The 20,922-nt window shown below is 42.0% G+C and overlaps 1 protein-coding gene across 1 annotated transcript in view; it reads left to right on the top strand.

The window, feature by feature from the left end:
- LOC136882207 (arylsulfatase B) overlaps positions 1 to 20,922 on the top strand; it is a 157,694-nt gene that overhangs the window by 96,716 nt on the left and 40,056 nt on the right. The window contains exon 5 of the mRNA XM_067154775.2: positions 17,993 to 18,245. Within this exon, the coding sequence (XP_067010876.2) occupies positions 17,993 to 18,245 (253 nt within the window). The remainder of the gene's footprint in view (positions 1 to 17,992; positions 18,246 to 20,922) is intronic.

The following is a 20,922-nucleotide window of genomic DNA, read 5'->3' as shown; positions in this document are numbered from 1 at the left end:
CCATCACCAGGATTACCTGATTCAAGAACTGGAAAAAATCCAAAGAAAAGCAGCTCGATTTGTTCTGGGTGGTTTCCGATAAAAGAGTAGCGTTAAAAAAATGTTGCAGAGTTTGGGCTGGGAAGAACTGGGAGAAAGAAGACGAGCTGCTCGACTAAGTGGTACGTTCCGAGCTGTCAGCGGAGAGATGGCGTAGAATGACATTAGTAGACGAATAAGTTTGAGTGGCGTCTTTAAAATTAGGATAGATCACAATATGAAGATAAAGTTGGAATTGAAGAGGACAAATTGGGGCAAATATTCATTTATAGGAAGGGGAGTTAGGGATTGGAATAACTTACCAAAAGAGATGTTCAATAAATTTCCAATTTCTTTGAAATCATTTAAGAAAAGGCTAAGGAAAACAACAGATAGGGAATCTGCCACCTGGGCGACTGCCCTAAATGCAGATCAGTATTGATTGATTGATTGATTGATTGATTGATTGATTGATTGATTGATTGATTGATTGATTGATTGATTGATTGATTGATTGATTGATTGATTGATTGTTTTCAGGGGCATTTGTGATGTTTGTCATGAACTTTGTTTTTTCAAATTATATTTGCAATCGTATTATGACCGCTTGTTTCTGTACGGTAATTCTCGTATTTGTTCTTGAGCATTATCTAATGAGTCTGTAATCAACGCCATGTCATCTGCGAAAGCTAAACAATCAATAATGATTTTATTTGGATTTCTTCCTAGTTGGACACCTTTAGTATTGATGGCTTTCCTCCATTCTCGAACTACGTTCACTAATGCACAATTGAAGAGTAGAGGTGACAAACCACCTCCCTGTCGTATCTTCTTATTCTTATTCTTTTCCTACCGCTTTTTCCCACACTTGTGCGTTGCACATCTATTTTGGCCTGTTTTACGACCGGATGCCCTTCTTGACACCAACCCTACATGGAGGTAAATAATCACTATTGCGTGTTTTTGTGGAGGTTGGTAGTGTGTTATGTTGTCGGAATATGATGAAGAAAGTGTTGGGGCGGGCACATTAAAATCCCCGACCTGGCCGGGAATCGAACCCGGGACCCTCTGAACCAAAGGCCAGTACGCTGACCATTCAGCTAATGAGTCGGACAAACCATCTCCCTCTCGTATACCTGACGTTATTTCAAATAGTTTTGAGAGTTCTCAAAAAAAAAAAAAAATGGTTGCTGTGTTTGTTGATATTGCTTTAATTATTTCAATTGTTTTATTATCAAGTCCATATTCCTTTAAAATATCAAACAGAGTATTTCTATCAATTAAATCATAGGCCGTGTAGTGGTTAGTCTGATTAGCTGCCACCCCAGGAGGCCCGGTTCGATTCCCAGCTCTGGCACAACATTTGAAAAGGGGTACGAGGGCTGGAACGGGGTCCACTCAGCCTCGGGAGGTCAACTGAGTTGAGGTGAGTTCGATTCCCACCTCAGCCATCCTGGAAGTGGTTTTCCGTGGTTTCCCACTTCTCCTCCAGGCAAATGCCTGATGGTACCTAACTTAAGTCCACGGCCGCTTCCTTCCCTCATCCTTGTCTACCCTTTCCAATCTTCCCATCTCCACGCAAGGCCCCTGTTCAGCATAGCAGGTGAGGCTCCCTGGGCGAGGTACTGGTCATCCTCCCCAGTTCTATCCCGACCCAGAGTCTGAAGGTACAGGACACTGCGCTTGAGACGGAAGAGGTGGGATCCATCGCTGAGTTCGAGGGAAAAACTGACCCTGGAGGGTAAACAGATAAAGAAGAATAATCATCATAGGCCTTTTTAAAGTCTACAAAAGTGATTACAGTGTCTGATCTTCCTCATAGCTATTATGTTCTTTAGGTTTAAGATATGTTCTGAATATGACCTTCCCTTTCTAAATCCTGCTTGATACTCTTCTAATTGTGGGTCTAGTATTTCTTCAGCTCTTTCTAAGAGTGCTTTGGACAAAATACTATATGTAATTAGTAGAAGGGAAATTCCGCTATAGTTGTTAGGGTCATATTTATAGCCCTTTTCGTGTAGCGGATGTATTAATGTTGATGTCCATCCTGCTGGTAAAGTGCCCATTGTCCAGATTTCTTCGATGATTTCTGTTAAACATAGTATCATATTGTCACTAGAGTATTTTGTCACTAGAGTATTTCCACAATTCAGCAATTATGTAATCTTCATTAGGAGCTTTATTATGTTTATGTTCCTTAAACGATTATTATAATTATTATTATTATTATATCACTAATACATCCAGATACAATAACTAGATAACCAATACAAGAACACTGGAAAGCTATTTTTTATTTATTTATACTTCCTACAATAATAGGCTGCTTAAATCTGACAAAGTATACCATAGCGCTTAAATACACTTAAGAAAATAGAAACTGCAACACCATGAAGGCATTGGGCGTTTGTATTGATTTTCAAGATATGGAACGATGCCATGTAGGTATGTAAACGATCAAAGTTTCAGACCCATTGGGTTGTTGCTACAGGTCTCCCCACGTGATTGGTCGCGGAAGAATCAACTCCAGTATACGGACTCTGGTGTAGCGCAGTGGACTTGCAGTCTGTGCAGTGAAGTGTTCCCCATCAAACATGCCTCGACGACAGAGAAGAGCACGCTATCAACAACTGTCGCCGCTTGAGAGGGCTCAGATAATTGGGCTGTGTGAGGCTGGATTATCGCTAAGGTCTGTCGCTACACGTGTTGGCCGACAGGCATCTACGGTACAACGTTTATGGCAGCAGTGGTCAAATGAAGGTACCCACACTCGTAGACCTGGCACAGGCCCAGCGTGACAGACAACTGTGAGAGAGGATCGCCGCATCATTCGGATGGCCCAGATGGAACCCCATGCAACAGCAGCGCAAATTCTAGCAGCTATGGCACCCCCACGTTACACAACAAACAGTTGGTAATCGCCTGCGTGCAGCTGGCTTACGAGCCCGTGTCCCTGCAGAAGGTGTTCCATTGACTCCACAACAGCGACGTGTAAGACTGTTCTGGTGTCGAGAAAGATCGACGTGGGTCGACGAATGGCATAGGGTCGTCTTTAGTGATGAATCGCGCTTCTGTCTTGCCCGCAGTGATCGCCGGAATCGTGTGCGCCGACGTACCGGGGAGAGGGGCCGTCCAGATCTTATTGTCGAGAGGCACACAGGGCCAACACCAAGCATTATGGTCTGGGGAGCTATTTAATGTGAAATCACAATTATTGCTTGTTGAGGGCACTATGACTGCTCGACAGTACGCTGATAGGGTACTCAATCCAATGGTTGTCCCTATGATGGTGAACATTGCTAATGGGATGTTTCAGCAGGACAATGCCCGGGTTCACACTGCACGCCTCTCCAGAGAAACTCTCCACGACATCACAACCTTAGAATGGCCCGCCAGATCCCCGGACCTCAGTCCTATTGAGCATGTGTGGGACATGATGGGTCGACAACTGGCCAACCGTCCTCAGCCACCCACAACTCTGGAACAACTGACCCATGCAGTGCAGCGAACATGGGCCACAATTCCTCAGGAAGCGATCCAGGGCCTTATTGCCTCCATGCCTCGACGAATTCATCAATGTATTGCAGCTCGTGGTGGGCACATCCTGTATTGATTGTTGTCCAAACTTGCAGTCAGAGGGACCTGAAAGTGTAATCATCGAATCACAATCAAACACTCGTCCTGCATGTTCAGTTGCAGCAATGTCGCACCACTCCTTCTGGGTGTTGTAATTTCCATTTTCTTCAGTGTATTTAAAATATGATTAACCTCGGTGAGCTTCTGGAGTTAGCTCTTCTTGTATGCAGTACAATAAAGATGATTTCTAACAATTTGGACGAAGATTTTATAGCTAAGATGGCCCAAACTTTTGGAAAAACTCAGAATACATATAGTCGATGAATAATATTAAACCGCGAATTCCAGTAGCAAGGTAAACGCAACCAACCAGACGCGTGCGGAGGAAGAATAAAGCAAACAAACTGAATGTAAACATAGCAGTCGCCCAATATGGTGGTTATTTTGTCACGTACGATATATGCATTCAGGTCTGATGATGTTTTACGGGGGGTGAAGAGAAAGGAGGGAGCTCTCCCGGTTCCGGTTATACTGCCAACTGGATGGAAATGAAATCTGAACTGAATTGAAAATATGATCGATTGATATTAATTTACTAAACTTGTATTATCTTAAGCCAACAACTGTGTCACACACACACATTATCTAACATTATATAACATTTCTCGATGCGAATCTTGTTCCTAGCATGAATTCTATAGTTTGGCTTTGCTGTGTAAACAACCACGGCCGACTTGATGCGTCGTTCTAGCTAGCTCCTTACTGGCCTTGACAATCGGGTCGACGCACTGTAATCGGAGTAGTTACACAGCTCGACACGTGGCACTGGCGACCGACCTATTTGCGGTAGAAATGCATACCGGTACTTCTTTATGGAAAAGATATTGACTTTGATTGCCGATTTATCGTAATTTAGAGTTATGAAGAATGTTACATAGGTTAATACTGTTAAAATGGTTAATCTTTAAGGTTACTTTCGTTGATATTTGCCAAAATGTCGTGAAATGAAACTGCGGAGAGATGGAGTAGTCCAGCTGACGTTCTGATATTTACACATATTGCCGATTTATCTTAATTTAAGGAATAAAAGGGTATGTTACATTGACTAATACTGTTAAAATGATTAATCCTAAAGGCTACTTTCGTTGATATGTGCCAAAATAACGTCATGAAATAAAACTGCGGAGAGATGGAGTAGTCGAACTGACGTTTCCTAACTGTGAGGAATAATAGTAATCGCTTTTATTATCATGGTATTTAGATACATAGCATAACTTACCACAACACGTTTATCTTCTGATGTTAACCTTGAGATTAAGAGTCATTGTTCAATCACAGTTTTAAAATACTTCAAGCGCTGCTCTCAGGAAAAGGGCTGGACAAATCATAAAAATACTATTTTTTCTATATTCGTTGCATGGGTAACATAAGTATTTTGACTCAAACATGTTTAAATTTTAATTTCAATGTGTACAGTTCCAGATTACATTTCATTCATATCTTTCACTAGAATATTAAATACTGGGCGAGTTGGCCGTGCGGTTAGCGGCGCGCAGCTGTGAGTTTGCATCCGGGAGATAGTGGGTTTAAACCCCACTGTCGGCAGCCCTGAAGATGGTTTTCCGTGGTTTCCCATTTTCACATCAGGTTGTATCTTAATTAAGGCCACGGCCAATTCCTTCCCACTCCTAGCCATTTCCTATCCCACCGTCGCCATAAGACCTATCTGTGTCCGTGCGACGTAAAACAAATAGCAAGAAAAAGAAGAAGAATTTTAAATAAAAAATTCAGTGAGAGAAAAGTATTTTGAGTAAATACATTGTAAACTATTCATTGCTCAGGTAACAACACTTCATGCGTTGGTTTTACCGTCATAACAGTAATGGTTCTTACTTGTCAGTGTTTAAATGTTAAAGTTCAGACTATCTTGGATACAAATGTGTTGTTTTGCTGTCATATGGCAAATACGACTCCGCCTAAAGTATTATTCAATGAAAGAAAATTTACGGGTAAAAAATGCCCGATTATCGTGATTAGCTGTCACCCCCGGAAGCCGGGGTTCGATTCCTGGCCGTGCCACGAAATTTCGAAAGTGGTACGAGGGCTGGAACGGGGTTTACTCAGCCTTGGGAGGTCAACTGAGTAGAGGGGGGATCGATTTCCACCTCAGCCATCCTCGAAGTGGTTTTCCATAGTTTCCCACTTCTCCTCCAGGCAAATGCCGGGATGGTACCTAACTTAAGGCCACGGTCGCTTCCTTCCCTCTTCCTTGTCTATCCCTTCCAATCTTCCCATCCCCCGCGAGGCCCCTGTTCAGCAGAGCTGTTACGGCCGCCTGGGCAAGGTACTGGTCATCCTTCCCAGTTGTATCCCCGACCCGAAGTCTCACTTTCCAGGACACTACCCTTGAGGTGGTAGAGGTGGGATCCCGCGCTGAGTCCGAGGGAAATGTCAAGCCTGGAGGGGTAAACAGATTAAGAAAGAAAGAAGATAAATACCCGAAATAGAAACGGAAAACTAAGATGAAAGTGCAAACCGCTGTGAGCCACTCCGTAGTTTGGTCCTGGTCTACAGAGAATTCGTGAAATGATGGTGTCCCTTTGCCCTTTTTTTCCTGTTCGAAATACAAAAAGGCACACAGCAATACATACTCGAATATTTCCTAACACAGTTAAAAGCAAATCACTACACCATTAAAAACACGAATTAGCGCATAAATTAAAATTCTTGTGTAGGACGAAGTTACAGCGAGAAAACACTTTGAGCCACTCATTACATTTGTTCTTGTTTACAGAAAATTTCTGCTCAAAGTAAACAAGGGCGTTCAATTATGTCACAAATTCCAAGAGTTTTAAACACAGTTTAAAAAGTATAATCACCACACTACACAATAAAAAATTAAACTCACTAGCGCATAACTGTCAGCTCAAATTATCAAGCCAGCAAGCACCTCATTGCGAACACATTGCCAACATTTACAACAGCAAAACAATATAAATAAAAGTGGAAATGTGGCAATTTTCGGTATACAGCTTCCTGTCAGTGAGTAGGAGGCCAGCGACCCAGCGGCATTATGGTGAAACTTTCCTATTACAGCTTATTTCTATTCGTCCTGGCTTTATGCTGGGCTTCACAAGCGATTGTCAAGGCCGGTTTAAGGAGCGCAGCGTGGGATCCAGTCGGTCGTGCAACAACAGTACTAGTACGTGAAGTGTACGCCAGATGTCTCACAGCGATGCATAAGCATAGCCGACTATAGTTACAAACCGGAGTCATGTAAGTTTGGCAACGTCTAGCGGAGGCCAAGGTGGAAGCGCGGAAGCTATATGTGTATTCTGATGTGTAGGGAACTTCGTCTTGTGTTTCGTTTTATTTTTCGCGGATATGTTCGAGTATATTATCAAGATAAGTGATCGAATAAGCATACGTAGAACCTGTTATCGAAATATGTGAAGGCGCTGCAGGGCTAAGAAGCTTGACAGATTCAATCCTGACACAGTCCGGTGGTATTTGAAGCCTCGTGTCGGTAAATTTACTAGCACGTAAAAGAACTCGTACGGGAAAAAAAATCCGGCATCTAGGCGTCATAAATATTGGTGAATTGGATTTCGTCATGATATGTTCCTATTTTGAAATGTGAGTTAAAATTCGTTCCCATTGTGTTTCATCGTACCCCTTGACAGGCTGTTGCAGCACATGGGTTCATGTGATGGGGAGGCCACGGATAATAACATTAAATACGCATACGTATTAGCTGTACCAAATTAGAGTTTAACTGCACACTAACAACTTAACTTCGGTTCTCGGTCGGTTCACAGGAAAATCTGAATGATTCTGGAATATAAGTAAAGGAGGCCAAGCCTCCCATGCATCGGCCCCAAAACCGCCCCTGCTAACGGGTCACCTTCAGAAAATATGAATTGGACGTGCAATACGTTTATAATACTAGCAAAGCAAAGCAAACTCACCTCCGTACAGGCCATGAAGGCCCTTGGAGGAGTGGAAGGTAAAGGCTTCCACCATTGTTAACCTCGCCACATTATGGGGTAGAGTGGTTAGCTCTACACCCGGCCGCCTTTGCCCCCAGGAATTAACCTGGTACTCATTTTTGGTGTAGGCTGAGTGAACCTCAGGGCCATATGCACCTCCGGAATTGGAAATCTCGTTTCTTAAATTTTACGACTTCCTGACGGGGATTCAAACTTACGTCCTTCCGGGCGAACCGAGCACGTCTTTACCTCCTCGGCAAGACAGCACCTACGTTTATAGTACTTGGACCGCTAAACGCTGCCAACACATGACGGCTTTAAAGTAGAAATAACTTCTAGCCCTTTTCACCCTGAGCCACACGATCATGCGGGTTGGGTTTTTATTTTATTAAAAGAAAACTAGCCCACTTCCCTGCGTCACACTGGGCTGCAATGATCGTGCGGGTTCCGGGCTTCGTATTGCAGTTGTTTGCATTTCGATAGATGGGCACAAGGAGGCAGCATGTGTGTTTAAACTTTTGTAAATAAAACATACCATGCGGCCTCAAGTTAAATTGTCCTTTTGTATTATCTTTTACATATTGATTTCATTGTGAATTTTTTTTAACATCCTAGAATCATCATAGAAGGTATACATATCCCTAAGACTGCTACTTTTTGAACCTAGCGGTTATAATAAACTGTCAATCTGTAACTAGCACGATGTTGCGGGTTAGGGTTTAATTTGAGGTAATCGTGTGTTTCTAACCTGAAAAGTGATCATTAGTATTCTGGGAACATTTCTCTAATTAAGCATTAATATACTTGAGTGAATACAAAATGCATGTATTTACATGAATTTCAGGGATATTAGATGAAGAAATAGCGAGGTTAACCTATGCATCTGATTGTGGGGACTTACTCAGTGAAGATGGTGATGATGATGAGTGGGTACCTGAACCTATATCTTCACACGTAGGCAATGATTTTGATGATTCTAATCACGGTGGCGATATTGTTGAAGAGGAAGAACACACAGGAGATAATGATTCTACTGATAATCATTCTCTAATCATTTACCTACCCTTCAATCACCGAGTCCACAACCGGGATCGAATCGAAGATTACTTTCCAAAGAATATTATATTTATATAAGTCCTATGTTGATGTTTTATAACCTATTTTACCTCATATACTTGATTCACTGTAAATAAAATCATCCGCTTACAGAATTTCATATTCTCAACACGTGTCATTCAGCAAAGAAACGTGCTCAATGTGAGAACGACGAAAATATTTGTTTTACTATTTTTCCTGAAATCTAGCCCCATAATTACGTAGGCTACATTGAAGTAAGAAAAAAAATCAAATTTCAAAGAAAATATCTGAGGGTGGAAAGGACTAGACGACAGTGCATTGTATCTCACTGCAAGGGGGAAGGATCAATGTATCCAGTAATAAATTATGACCTTGGTATGGAGCCTATCATGCCGGCCCATAAGAGTGCTCAGACTATTAATTGACATAATATATACATTTTATTGACAGAAATTGCAGTCATATATAATAAAGTAAGGAAATGCAGGATAGCTGAGACCGGAAGTCGATGGAGACATCAAGTCGCTGGATATTGCCCAATACTTCCTCGGGACCGTGAGAATGGCTTAGCGTCACTAGGAGTTGGCACATCTCGGCACGTGTACGAGATGTTGACCATGAGAAATATTCAGCCAATGAGAACATGAGGATATGGCAAATATGGAGTATACATCGCGCGAAGTCATAATCCCAGGTTGACCAACGTGTACAGTTGCTTGAGATAAATTCCGTTATTTGACGCATTTCCACAGGTCTACACGGGAAATAATACTCAGGTATACGATATAAAAATTATAGGAAGAGATGTGATGTTATTTGAACTGTGTTTTATTGATATGTTATAATTACTATTGTGTCATTATATATGGCAAGCATTCTGATTGGTGGTTTGTCTAGACACGCGGGAATCCCATGGCTACAATGGCGTTACCTACGCTTGCTTAGCACCCCAAGCTCTGGAGAGCGTCACTCTGATCGCGGATACTGACGTGAAGGTTGTTCGATGTGCTCCGAGAATTGTACTTAAAAGTTGCCACGTGAATATATCAGTACCAGTATATGGTCTTTAAGACCAATAAACAGTGTTTCAGTCGTGCAGTTGAATAGATTAACTGATGTAGAGTCAAATTGCAGATCATTATATCGCAAAGTTCACTACCAGTAAATAGACGGTGATAATTAGCCGCAGTCTGGAAATTGCAGGAGAGACGTTCCGTGTTCTCATATTTTTCGTGTCGGTCGCGTTTCGCGAGGAACTCTCGATACGTACCGCGTGCCGCTCTCAATAACAGTGTACATAAACACTTAAGTGTAAAATTTACAGTGTATTAATATGTCAGTGTGTTGGCTGAGTCTATAGCCAAGAAAGGGTTGTTCGGCACGTGCAAAATTGAGCGGTGAAGAGATATTCATCCAAAGCCTTCAGTGTTGCAGTGTTCAATAACTTTCAGCAAGAAGGTAGCTTCGCCAATCGAAGAAGAAATTGTATTTCTATGTGTTGAAGCTGTGATCAACATGGAGTAGACACCTAACGAGGCTGGGATGTGAGCCGTTGCCATGTATCCAGAGAGTCGTCCAAGATCAGGCGCATGTGTTAATTATGGAATGTTATACGGCTTATGATAAAATACTAGTGCAGTTTAGAATAGGGATGTTATTTAACGTAAAGTAAGCCTGACGGTATGTGTCTATTTCACTTTTATATTGTTGTATATACGGATAAGAGAGAAATGCATGTTCTCTATATTTTTAATTTATGACTAGCTAGATTTGCTAATGAGGGAATCGTTAGGATTAGTTGTTGTGAATTCATGCATGGTAATTTAGTTTAGTATTATTCCGATTTTTCCGTGTATATTAGTGCTAGTAGGATTAGATTGACAAGTTCGTCCAATTTCAAAGTTAAACACTTGCTACGTTATTTTATTTTGATTATTCGGAGAGATAGTAACAGTTAAATTGCAGGACCATGGTATTTCAGAAGCTGTACGTAAGGAGCTGCATAACAACGTTGAAAGAGTAGGATCTTCGATTTAGGTTGGAATCTGTTTTTGCCCAATGATTTGTACGGGAATTGAACCCGGTCACATAATGTAAAAGGCTGATGTGATTTGTAAGAGATATGAGAAGTTATAATGTATGCGGAGTTATAAAGTGATTATGCAGGCAGATTTAGTCCTGATAAGAGAAAGAATTATGTGCAGTGGATATGCACCCGCTATTGTCTTCTGAGAGTATAGTAATTATCAGAATTGACGGAATTGATTCCAGACCAATGAGTCTTATGTGTATAATAAATTGTCGAAGCATGCTAGGAAGGAATATGATTGTACGTGAGTTTCCGTATAGCCAACGAAAGATGATATCGCACTGCAAGCTGATATATTGGCCGTGTTTATTTAGACGACGTGAATGAGATGGTATTTCCGTGTTACAATCGTGGCAGACAGAAACCAAACCTTAGTACAGTGTTGAGTTCCAACATTTCCTTTCAGCTCACAGCACACCGGGAAATACATGACGGATGATCGCGCTGTGGAGTGCGCAAATGCAGCAGAAGAAGGCAATGTTGCCCATTGCTTTCCACATGAATATTGATTGGATAATTATATGTTTTTCTCTTACAGGATTGTGTTTTATTATGTTTCATGTTGTTTGAATATGTTGTCACGTTGTTTAATGGGGAACAGCCCGAGTGCTGAGTAATTTTGATGGTCAATCTTGTTCTCACTAGATCCTTTGTGGTGAACCGCGATTTACGTAGAATCTGTGTAGTATGTAAGACTTTTCTCTTTATCCGATGTAAATAGATGTGATATTTTGCTTATTTTTGTTCATTGTAAATATAGCGTAGGGAAATGCCACTAGTATTTTTCATAATTCATATCATGTCCCATTGAGTCTTAGTTTTTCTTTTCATCGTAACTTTCTTTTATATTGTAATTTTCCTTTTAACGTTTAATCTTGCGACGACTCTAAATTAAATTCGTAACCGTATCAATGTGATTATTTTCAAGTGTGACTCCATCCGAAATAAATACGTATCAGTATATGCGTACATATGTTACCATATAACATGAACAATGGACTATAACAGCGCTGACCACAACGAGGCTCGCGAGCCGCATGCGGCTCTTGAGTCAGTCTTGTGCGGCTCTTGACACCAACCTTAGAGTTAAATTAAATGATATAATTAATGGAATCTAACGACATCTCGCGGCTGGCGTCAGTCAGTAGCAGTGATGAGCGGCTTAACGTTATTAGCGCTGTAGGTCAGTGGTAAGACATGGGAGGTGAAGATAGTTCCGGCGCCTTCCATTTGATAGTGCTTTGAGCGGGAGAGTGTGTCAGTGAGCCAGTGTCGTGAGGTGAAGCCAGTCGCGTTCACGTATAGGCAGCAGCGAGTGTCAATACTTTTCTGTGTGCTGTTGTGTGCTGTTTCAGTACAGAATCGACACTCGCTACTGCCTATACGTGAACGCGACTGGCTTCACCTCACGACACTGGCTCACTGACACTCTCCCGCTCAAAAGCAATATCTTCCTTGTAAAGATATTTCTGAATTAGCCCAGACTGTATTTGGCTTTCATAGCAAGTTGAAGCTTTTTGGGAAAAACCTTCTGACTAAAACATTTTCTCACTTCAAATGTTTGAAGAAAATTACTGAAAGCCTTCCTGACGTTCAGGTGGAAACTGAAGATTACATGAGTAAAGTGTCTGGCCTTGCTGAAGAAATCAATGGCAGATTTAATGATTTGAGATCATTCCTGGAAAATCCTTTTTCTGTTGATGTTGTGAGCGATGGCTGTCCTGTTTCATGTCCAATATCAAAGGATACTGCAGCTGTAGAGTTGGAGCTACAAGAACTGCCAGAGGACCAAGGATAAAAATGGGACTCAAACGGAGAGGCACTTCTACCATAGAATTTTGGAAGAATGTTCCAGAAGAAAAATACACTCTAACAAAACAGTGTGCCAGAAGACTAATCTCAATCTTTGGGAATACTTATGTGTGTGAATCACTGTACTCAACGATTAAATTCATTAAATCTACATATCAATCTGAACGAACTGATGAACATTTAAGTGAAATTGTGCGCACTGCGCTTACCAATTATCAGCCAGATTTCAAGAAACTAACAGCAAAAATGAACACTCAGAAAAATCACTTCTCTAAAGTAAAATCTCGTTCCTTGATGTGTACCTGAAAAATTATGTTCTGTGTAGCGTAGAAAATAAATGTTACTTCATTTGGTATAAAATGAAATACGTGTCATCATTTTATATACCATTTTCTAAACATGCTCCCAATTTTTTGTCTCCAAAATTTGCGGCTCCCAGAAGTAAGGTTAGTGGCCACCCCTGGACTATAGGAAGAAGATTATTTCTAAAAGTGTTCAAGTATTCAATGTTGTGCTTGATACTTCAGTTCACATTTGTTTTATGATCAATTGATGTTTTTCATGTCCATATCTTTCTTTAATTTTGAGATTTTTGTAATGACATTTTATCATTTGATTTATTTGATTTTCATTAGTATGATTCGGGGATATTTATGAATAAACTCATCCTACCCCATATTATTGTTTCTCATTCGAGTTAAACCTCCATTTTCCTGTCATTTACTTATATTTAAGTGAGGAACTTCGACTTTTAGCCTGACCCAATGACGACCAATCCACTCTCTGCCCAACCCTGAGTTAGTCGGATGTTCATACAGGAATGGAGGCATCGTCCTATAGTGTATTTACCCTTGGGTACGGTACAGTATGGCATCACGGAGTGCTGCATTAGCGCCGCCAAATTGCCGTGTCGCGTCGTTCAGCTCTGGACTGCGGCGTGTGAGGTGTCGTCAGTTCTACAGGTACAGTCGTGACCTATAGACTGCAAAATGATCGAAAATACATTCTAGAATACGAACAAGGTCTCAGCAAGGCGAGCGTCAAAGAGCGTCTCAAACTTCAATCCCTGATCTGGAAACCACTATAGTTTGAGATTCCAATATCGATGCCAAAATGAGCTCACACCCTATGATCTTCGTGAAAATATGTTTCAAACTAGACTGTCAACACACCGGAGCCCCAGGTCTTCTGGTGGTTCACGCATGCACAGCAATGGTGTCCCGACATAAACAAAGCATGCCCTCCCCTCCACCTCGTCGCTTAAAGTATTGCTGCCGGTAGACAGCCCGCAACAAGATCTTTGTGATTGAAATGGGCACAGTGGTGGATGTGTAGCAATACACACACTATGCCTTCAGCACTATCCGTTCACTCCCTCCCCTTCTTTTCGGTACTGGACTGGCCTTCAACACTACCCGTTAACTCGCTCCCCTCCATTTCAGTACTGGAGTGGGGCAGTGTTGATTGTTTATGACGGGACACCATTTCTGTGCATGCATGTACAAATATAGATTTCAACGTTCACCCATATCAACTCAATTTTCCACAGACCCACGTGTAGTGAAAAAAATAAGCTGTTAAGACTTATAGAGACCAGATGACTAATTTCGACAATGCCCAACACTTCGTACTTGCTTTTCCTTTCCTTCTTTTTGCTTGTCGTTTAAGGTCACACTAACACTTCATTTCGAAGGTTTTTGGCGATGCAAGGATGGAAAAGGCCTAGGATAGAAACGGTACCGCCAGTGGCCTTAATTAAGTTACAGCCTAGTATGAAAGTGGGACACGATGGAACACCATCTTCAGGGTTAGTGACAGTGGGATTCGAGCCCAACATCTCCCACCAAAAAATACCACGGTGACCCCTGACACACTCTCCGTGAATCCTGCTCTAGAATAAGATATAAACATAACTAATTCTTGCTAAATACTTTCTGAAGTTGGCATCATTATAACTAAATTTTACTCGTTATTGTGGGACTTAAAAAATATCATCATCATCATCGTCGTCGTCGTCATCGTTTTCCAACTCCAGTTTCCCGGGTGTGGTGTACAAGCGCTTGTCATTTCCTTTTGACAAAGTACGGTATCTGTTCCTCTATGTTCTCCTACTTGGAATACCTCTTGTTGATCTCCGATTTCACTTTGTCTATCCATCGATTCCTTGGCCCCCCTACTGGGCACTCCCGTTTTACTTCCATGTCAAAATAATTCCTTGCTGTTCTTCTGTCAATCCTCATAATATGCCCAAACCATTGTAGCCTGCGTCTTCCCAAAAGCTCTGTAACAGGAGTTTTGATGCCTGCCTCCTTTTTGTTTGCTTCAGTTCTGATCTTGTCTTTCCTGGCCTTTTGGTTCATTGTCCTCATGATTTTCATTACTGCTGACTGGATTTTATTATTAGTCTTTTTAAGTAGGGTACATGTTTCTAGTCCATAGGTGAGAATTGGAATGATGTACGTATGGAGCATGGTCATTTTTTTTTTTTTTTTTTTTTTTTGCAAGTTGCTTTACGTCCCACTGACACAGATAGGTCTTATGGCGACGATGAACAGGAAGGGGCTAGGAGTGGGAAGGAAGCGGCCGTGGCCTTAATTAAGGTACAGTCCCAGCATTTGCCTGGTGTGAATATGGGGAAACCACGGAAAACCATCTTCAGGGCTGCCGACAGTGGGGTTCGAACTAGTGATGAGTCGTTCATGAACGAACTGACTCTTTTGAACGACTCATTGGAGAGAGGTAGCTCTCTCATTGAGAGTCGACTCTTGTAAGAGCTCCCTCCTTGCTCCTTGAGAGCTAGTCGTTCAATTACGAATCGACTCTTGTATGAGCTAGCTCCCTACTTGCTCCTTGAGAGCTAGTACGAGCCGACTCTTTTATCAACTGCAACTCCAAGAAAGAGCTAGCTCGTCACATCGACTCTCGTTCATTTCTACCCAATACCATGCTTCAGATAATCACGTGACATACAGATGCCGCTTTCTTTTTAATAAACTACCCAGACTAGCCTCTTCCCGCACTCGGTGCACCAGTGGTTGTGGTCTGTCTGCCATGTATGTTATTTGTGCCATAGATCTGGCAGCCTGCTACCTAACGAAACAATAAAATGAAATTAAAATGTCATTGAGCAATACTTACCAGTTCCTTTCCTGTATGCACTCATAATCTATGAAGGATGTACTGTAGATCCAGTAGGTTAAGACCAAATAAACGACACCAAGTTCAAGTTTACTATCCTAAACTAAGCACGAACAACAGTCACTATCCAGAATACCGAATATATCACCCGGCAAGTAGAAAGTGCGTAGTTTATTGTCTAAATAATTAAGAAATGCTCTGACTAATCCTCACATATTTCTTAAATGCGGTCACAGCTATGAATCAACATATTACCAACATCATTTGGTTTTACGATACAGTGGATATAATGATATACCGTAGTTTTAAATTGAATTAAGAAAAATAACGCTAGTTTTGACTTTAAAATATAGGCTAAATAACTCATACCAATGTGTATACTACAGTATATTCTGAAATATTTATTAACGTGTAGGTGTGTAAGGAGTCCGACCCCTTAGCTGGATGGTCAGCGTTGAGGCCTTCAGTGCAGAGGGTCCCGGATTCGATTCTCGGCAAAGTCCGAGATTTTAATCTCTTCTGATTATTCTTCTGGCTCGGGAACACGGTGTTTGTGTTTTTCCCAACACTCTCCTCTTCATATTCAGACAACACACCACACTGTCAATCACCACAGAAAGACGCAATAGCGATTACATCCTTCCACATAGGGTTAGCGTCAGGAAGGACATCCGGCCGTAAAATAGGGCCAACTCCACATGTGCGAAGCAGTTCACACCCACGACCCCACAAGTGTGGGGAAAGCGGTAGAGGAAGTAGTGTAATCGTGTTAGGAGTGCCAATACTGTCTGTCGAACATATATGTCTCCTACGGTGTAATCGTTCTTGAAAAATATATTAGAATAATGTGTAACATACTGTGCGCGAAAACAGAAAAAAGTACAGAACGTAGTAATAAATTCTATACGTGGTTATCTGTACATTTGTGCTGATAGTATTTTCCATTATTTTCGTTAAATATCGCATTTAATCAGTATGTTTCCTACGCTGCATTATTGAATGAAAGAATCTGTTGTTCCAACGTGGAGAGTGGAACGAGAAACTTTCTGTATCTCCAGTAGAAACCAAAAATATTTTGGTGACATCTGTTGAGTGAAATGTAAACTACGTGGACAGGAATGAAGACTCGTCTCATGCCTTAGAGCATTAATGCGACCGAACGGCAGTAGTGCCACTACACGAACATACGTCTCATACGGTGCATGTAATCTTGAAAGACATCATTTTAAGAGGAATGGAACTTAGGTAAAGTAATATTAGATGTCATCCATTAATACTGTATATTTGTGATACGTTTCTTCGTTATTGTATATATTGCCAATATTGCCAGCAGTGTATATATTATTCACTTGGTTTTATTCCAAGAGTAGTGTGCCAACTAGAATAAAAAACGGGAGTCATGAGTAGTCTGTAAAATGTAAAATAACACTATTTTGGGCTCTAATTAATAAATAACTCATGCCTTAGTATCAACCACAGTAGCTTACATCGCATTATATTTAAATAATAATTTATTAACGTGTACGTAGTGCCAATATCTCGAATATACGTCTCGCACGGCGCATTCAGCCTTGAAAGATATTATCATTTAAGAAGAATGGAACTTAGGCAAAGTAATATTAGACGCTATCCATTAATACTGTATATTTGAAATACAATTCTTCGTTACTGTATATAAAGCTTTATCATTGGATTAATTGCCAATGTTGCCAGCAGTGCATATATCAGTTGTTCATTTGTTTTATTCCAAGTGTAGCGTGCCAAACTGGACACTGAGTTGCTATCTGTTATGGGAAATGTAAACTATTTGCGCTATCTCGTTCGTTCCCGGCAGTCATAAAGAACGGCCGGAAGTCACGAAGAGCGACCGGAAGTCATAAAGAGCCGTCTGCCCTAAACCAGAAGAACGAATGAACGAACGAACCTGGAGGCGGAGAGCGCCGACTTCCTCGGCTCGCTCTAACCTTCCCGCTCCCAAGAGTCGGCACTTTTGAACGACTCTCAGCTGGGAGCGGGAGCGAATGAGCTAGCTCCCTCGAAAGAGCTAGTTCGACCCATCACTAGTTCGAACCCACTATCTCCCGAATACTGGACACTGGCCGCACTTGAGTCCTATTAAGTATTTCTTGTTTTATTGTGTTATCTTTTGAAATTATACTTCCAAGGTATTTGAAATTGGAAACAGATTGTGACAGGGTTCCCTTCAGAAAAATGTTTGTATCCTTGCCTTTCCTGTTAATAGTCATTTCAACAGTTTTGTTTCACTGATGTGTACTTCATCATTTTTAATCAGGTATTCTACGGTCACGATTTTTGGAGAGACTTGGAACCGGCCCGGAAGGAGGATGGCAAGTATGCCACCAATGTATTCACGGAGGAAGCTCAGAGGATCATCAGGGATCACGACAAGGCTACTCCTCTGTTTTTGTACGTGGCTCACCTGGCGGTCCACGCGGGGGGTTATAACAGGTTGGAGGTGCCGTCAGAGGAGCAGGCTCGCAATAGGTTCTGGTACATAACCGACCCTCAGCGTCAGTTGTACGCAGGTAAGAGCCCCAGTGCGAAATGTGCTGTTTTACTCATCCGTGTTCATAGTATTTCCTATATGCGTACGGCGGTGGGAATCCCTCTGTTCTACCGAGCTGGTCATCGGTTGCTATGGAAGACAGGTCGTCTTGGAATCAGTAATTTCTATGTTGGCGTTAATTAATAAAATCTATTAATTTAAATTTGGAAAAGACCTAAACTTTAAATGTTATTGTACAGGAGCTGGTGTTGGGCTTCTTGGTCCTGACTATCCTTTATTTAGAAAGTCGATGTCGGCAAATTGAGATTGGGTTAAAAGAATCCGAGATTTAGTCATCTTAATGAGTTCAAAATCTGTTGGTTCAAAGGTGCGGTATGCAAGTCCCGACGAATTCCGAAGTAGGACTTATACCATGGAGAGTATGCTATGCGCCGCAGTAGCTTGTTTCGAAAGGTCTGAAGCCGTCGCAGAGGTATCTTTGGAACATAGCAGCAGGCGCCACACCCGTACAGTAGAATCGGCCGTTTGCAAGAGAGACAGAGTTGTCGCTCAAGTGTTTAGAGAGGCCTCAGAGCACTCACTCCGGTGTTAGCGCGGTGGAGGGCGCGTAAGTAACCGATCCAGTACAGGTCGAGATATTTGATTTTTCTCGCCCATGGTAAGCCACGGATTCTAATCTTAAGATGAATCAGCCTCGGCCTCGTCCTAGTAAAGAGAATAGCCTGGGTTTTATCCGGATTAATTTTAATTTTATTAGCAATACAGCATTTCCAAAGTTTTTAATCCAGGCTTGCATTTAAGAGATAGCATCGCATAGTTTTCGCTGAGTGGTATTAACCGCGATATCATCAGCATATTGTTGAATTTCAATTCCGTTCAATCTAGGGAAGTCAATCACATACAAAGCGTGTGAAATTGGCGATAATGCTCCACTCTGCTTGAAGGTGCCGAGGGATGGATGTTTCACCATCGCAAGTGACCAAAAATTTTCGTTTGTGGAGATAGGACTGTAAAATTTTAACTAGATAATATGGAATTATATATCGTTACATCAGTTTAAAAATTAAATTGTCGTGCCAGACGGTGTCAAAATCTTTCTCAGCATCAAAGAAACCGCTAGCACGCTCAACTTTAAGTTGAATCACCTCGTAACATATTGGACGAGGCGTAAAACAGCTAGAGGAGCGGAGCAGCCCGGAAACCAAACCGCTCTGGTCACAATATGTTACTAGAAGTAAGATAACTATTGATCCGATTGAGAATAAGTCACTCAAAAATTTTACTGAGATCCGAAAGGAAGCTGATAAGCCCATAATTCTATAAAAACAGCCTGCTTTTCCCCGGCTTTGGAATGACACAGACTTTTGGCTGTCTTTCAGCTGCGGGGAAGTATCCAAGGTGGAGACAGGCTGTCAAGATTATAGCCTAGAAAATTATAGCCCTATAGCAGGGCCTCTCAGGGTGCATGCGCGTGGTGCATGCACTGTGCACGGTGCAAAAGACGACTTGGCTTGGTTGACCAGAGTGCAGACCCCCCACTCCTCCATTTGGAGCAATAGCGCTTACTTTCTCTTTCCTCACGCCTGTCTCGCTCGCTCCGCCTGTCTCCCTCTGCCCCACTTGCGCCGTAGCGCTCCAAATCCGGGCTGACTTGAGCCGAGTATAGGCGAGTTGAGCCGAGCTTAGCCGAGTAGCCCAGAGACGAAGCGTTGATCCGAGCCATGCCGAGCGGCAGCGATGCACAGTGCACGGAGCTCTTGCGCCTCTATCTGCACGCGTGAGATTTTGGGCGTTTGAGAGGCCCTGCCCTATAGGGTAAGGTTTTTTTTTTTTTTGGCCATTGATTTTACGTCTTATGGCGACGACGTAAGGATTAAATATCCATCACAGTGACCCTACCAGCCCCTGGGAACTTGTTCTCGTTTAGTCCGTTAACGAACCTACGCACCTTGGCAGGATTGAAGTCAGTCACCTTGTCTCGTCATGTCCAATTTTGCCTAAAATCTGAAGCCTTACGGGCTACCAGTGTTTCAGTAGCGCCATCATCATACGGCGTGTTGTGGCGTCATTTTCCCCTCTTATGTTTCTCTAACACGCTTCCCTTAGGAATAAGGGGCCGGTCTAAGGGCTCAGACGGTTGAGGCAATGGCCTTCTGACCCCAGCGAATGTCTCAGTTTTATCCAGTGGGGAGAAAACAAGTCCCCGATGGCGATGAATCGCACGAATTACCCGCCAGTACTCGTGATCTGAATCGTTTTCAGAGCGAGTATGACAGAATATTTCCTACTTTTCTATTTTATGCTCCAGCAGTTTGTGCGAATGACCTTGGCAAGTTCTTTGTATTGAGCCCGGTCGGCTGGGTCACCGTAAAGTTGCCATATTATTCTTTAGCGGTTTTTGACCACAATTAAATCCAATAGATCACAAAGGCCCTCCCCAGAGGTTGACTTTTGCGCCAGGATTGAATTTCGAGCCTCACCTTGGATATGTCTCCTGGTATTGAGAGTCTTAGAAGGGAGATGCCCAACAGCCCTGTCAATATCATCCTTAATGCGGATGTCAAATGTTGTTATATTTTGTCTACATGTGATGTGAACTTTCGATAATCGAAACTGGTCAGCCTCAGAGGCCGAGAAGGTTTATTTAGATGGTCCCTTGTAAGATGAAAAATAGTGGGATTATAGTCTGAATTTAG

This window comes from Anabrus simplex, chromosome 1, assembly GCF_040414725.1.
Source record: "Anabrus simplex isolate iqAnaSimp1 chromosome 1, ASM4041472v1, whole genome shotgun sequence".
NCBI classification, from domain to species: Eukaryota; Metazoa; Arthropoda; class Insecta; order Orthoptera; family Tettigoniidae; genus Anabrus; species Anabrus simplex.
The sequence above is the reverse complement of the archived record's forward strand: the minus strand, read 5'-3'. Positions and strand labels throughout refer to the sequence as shown.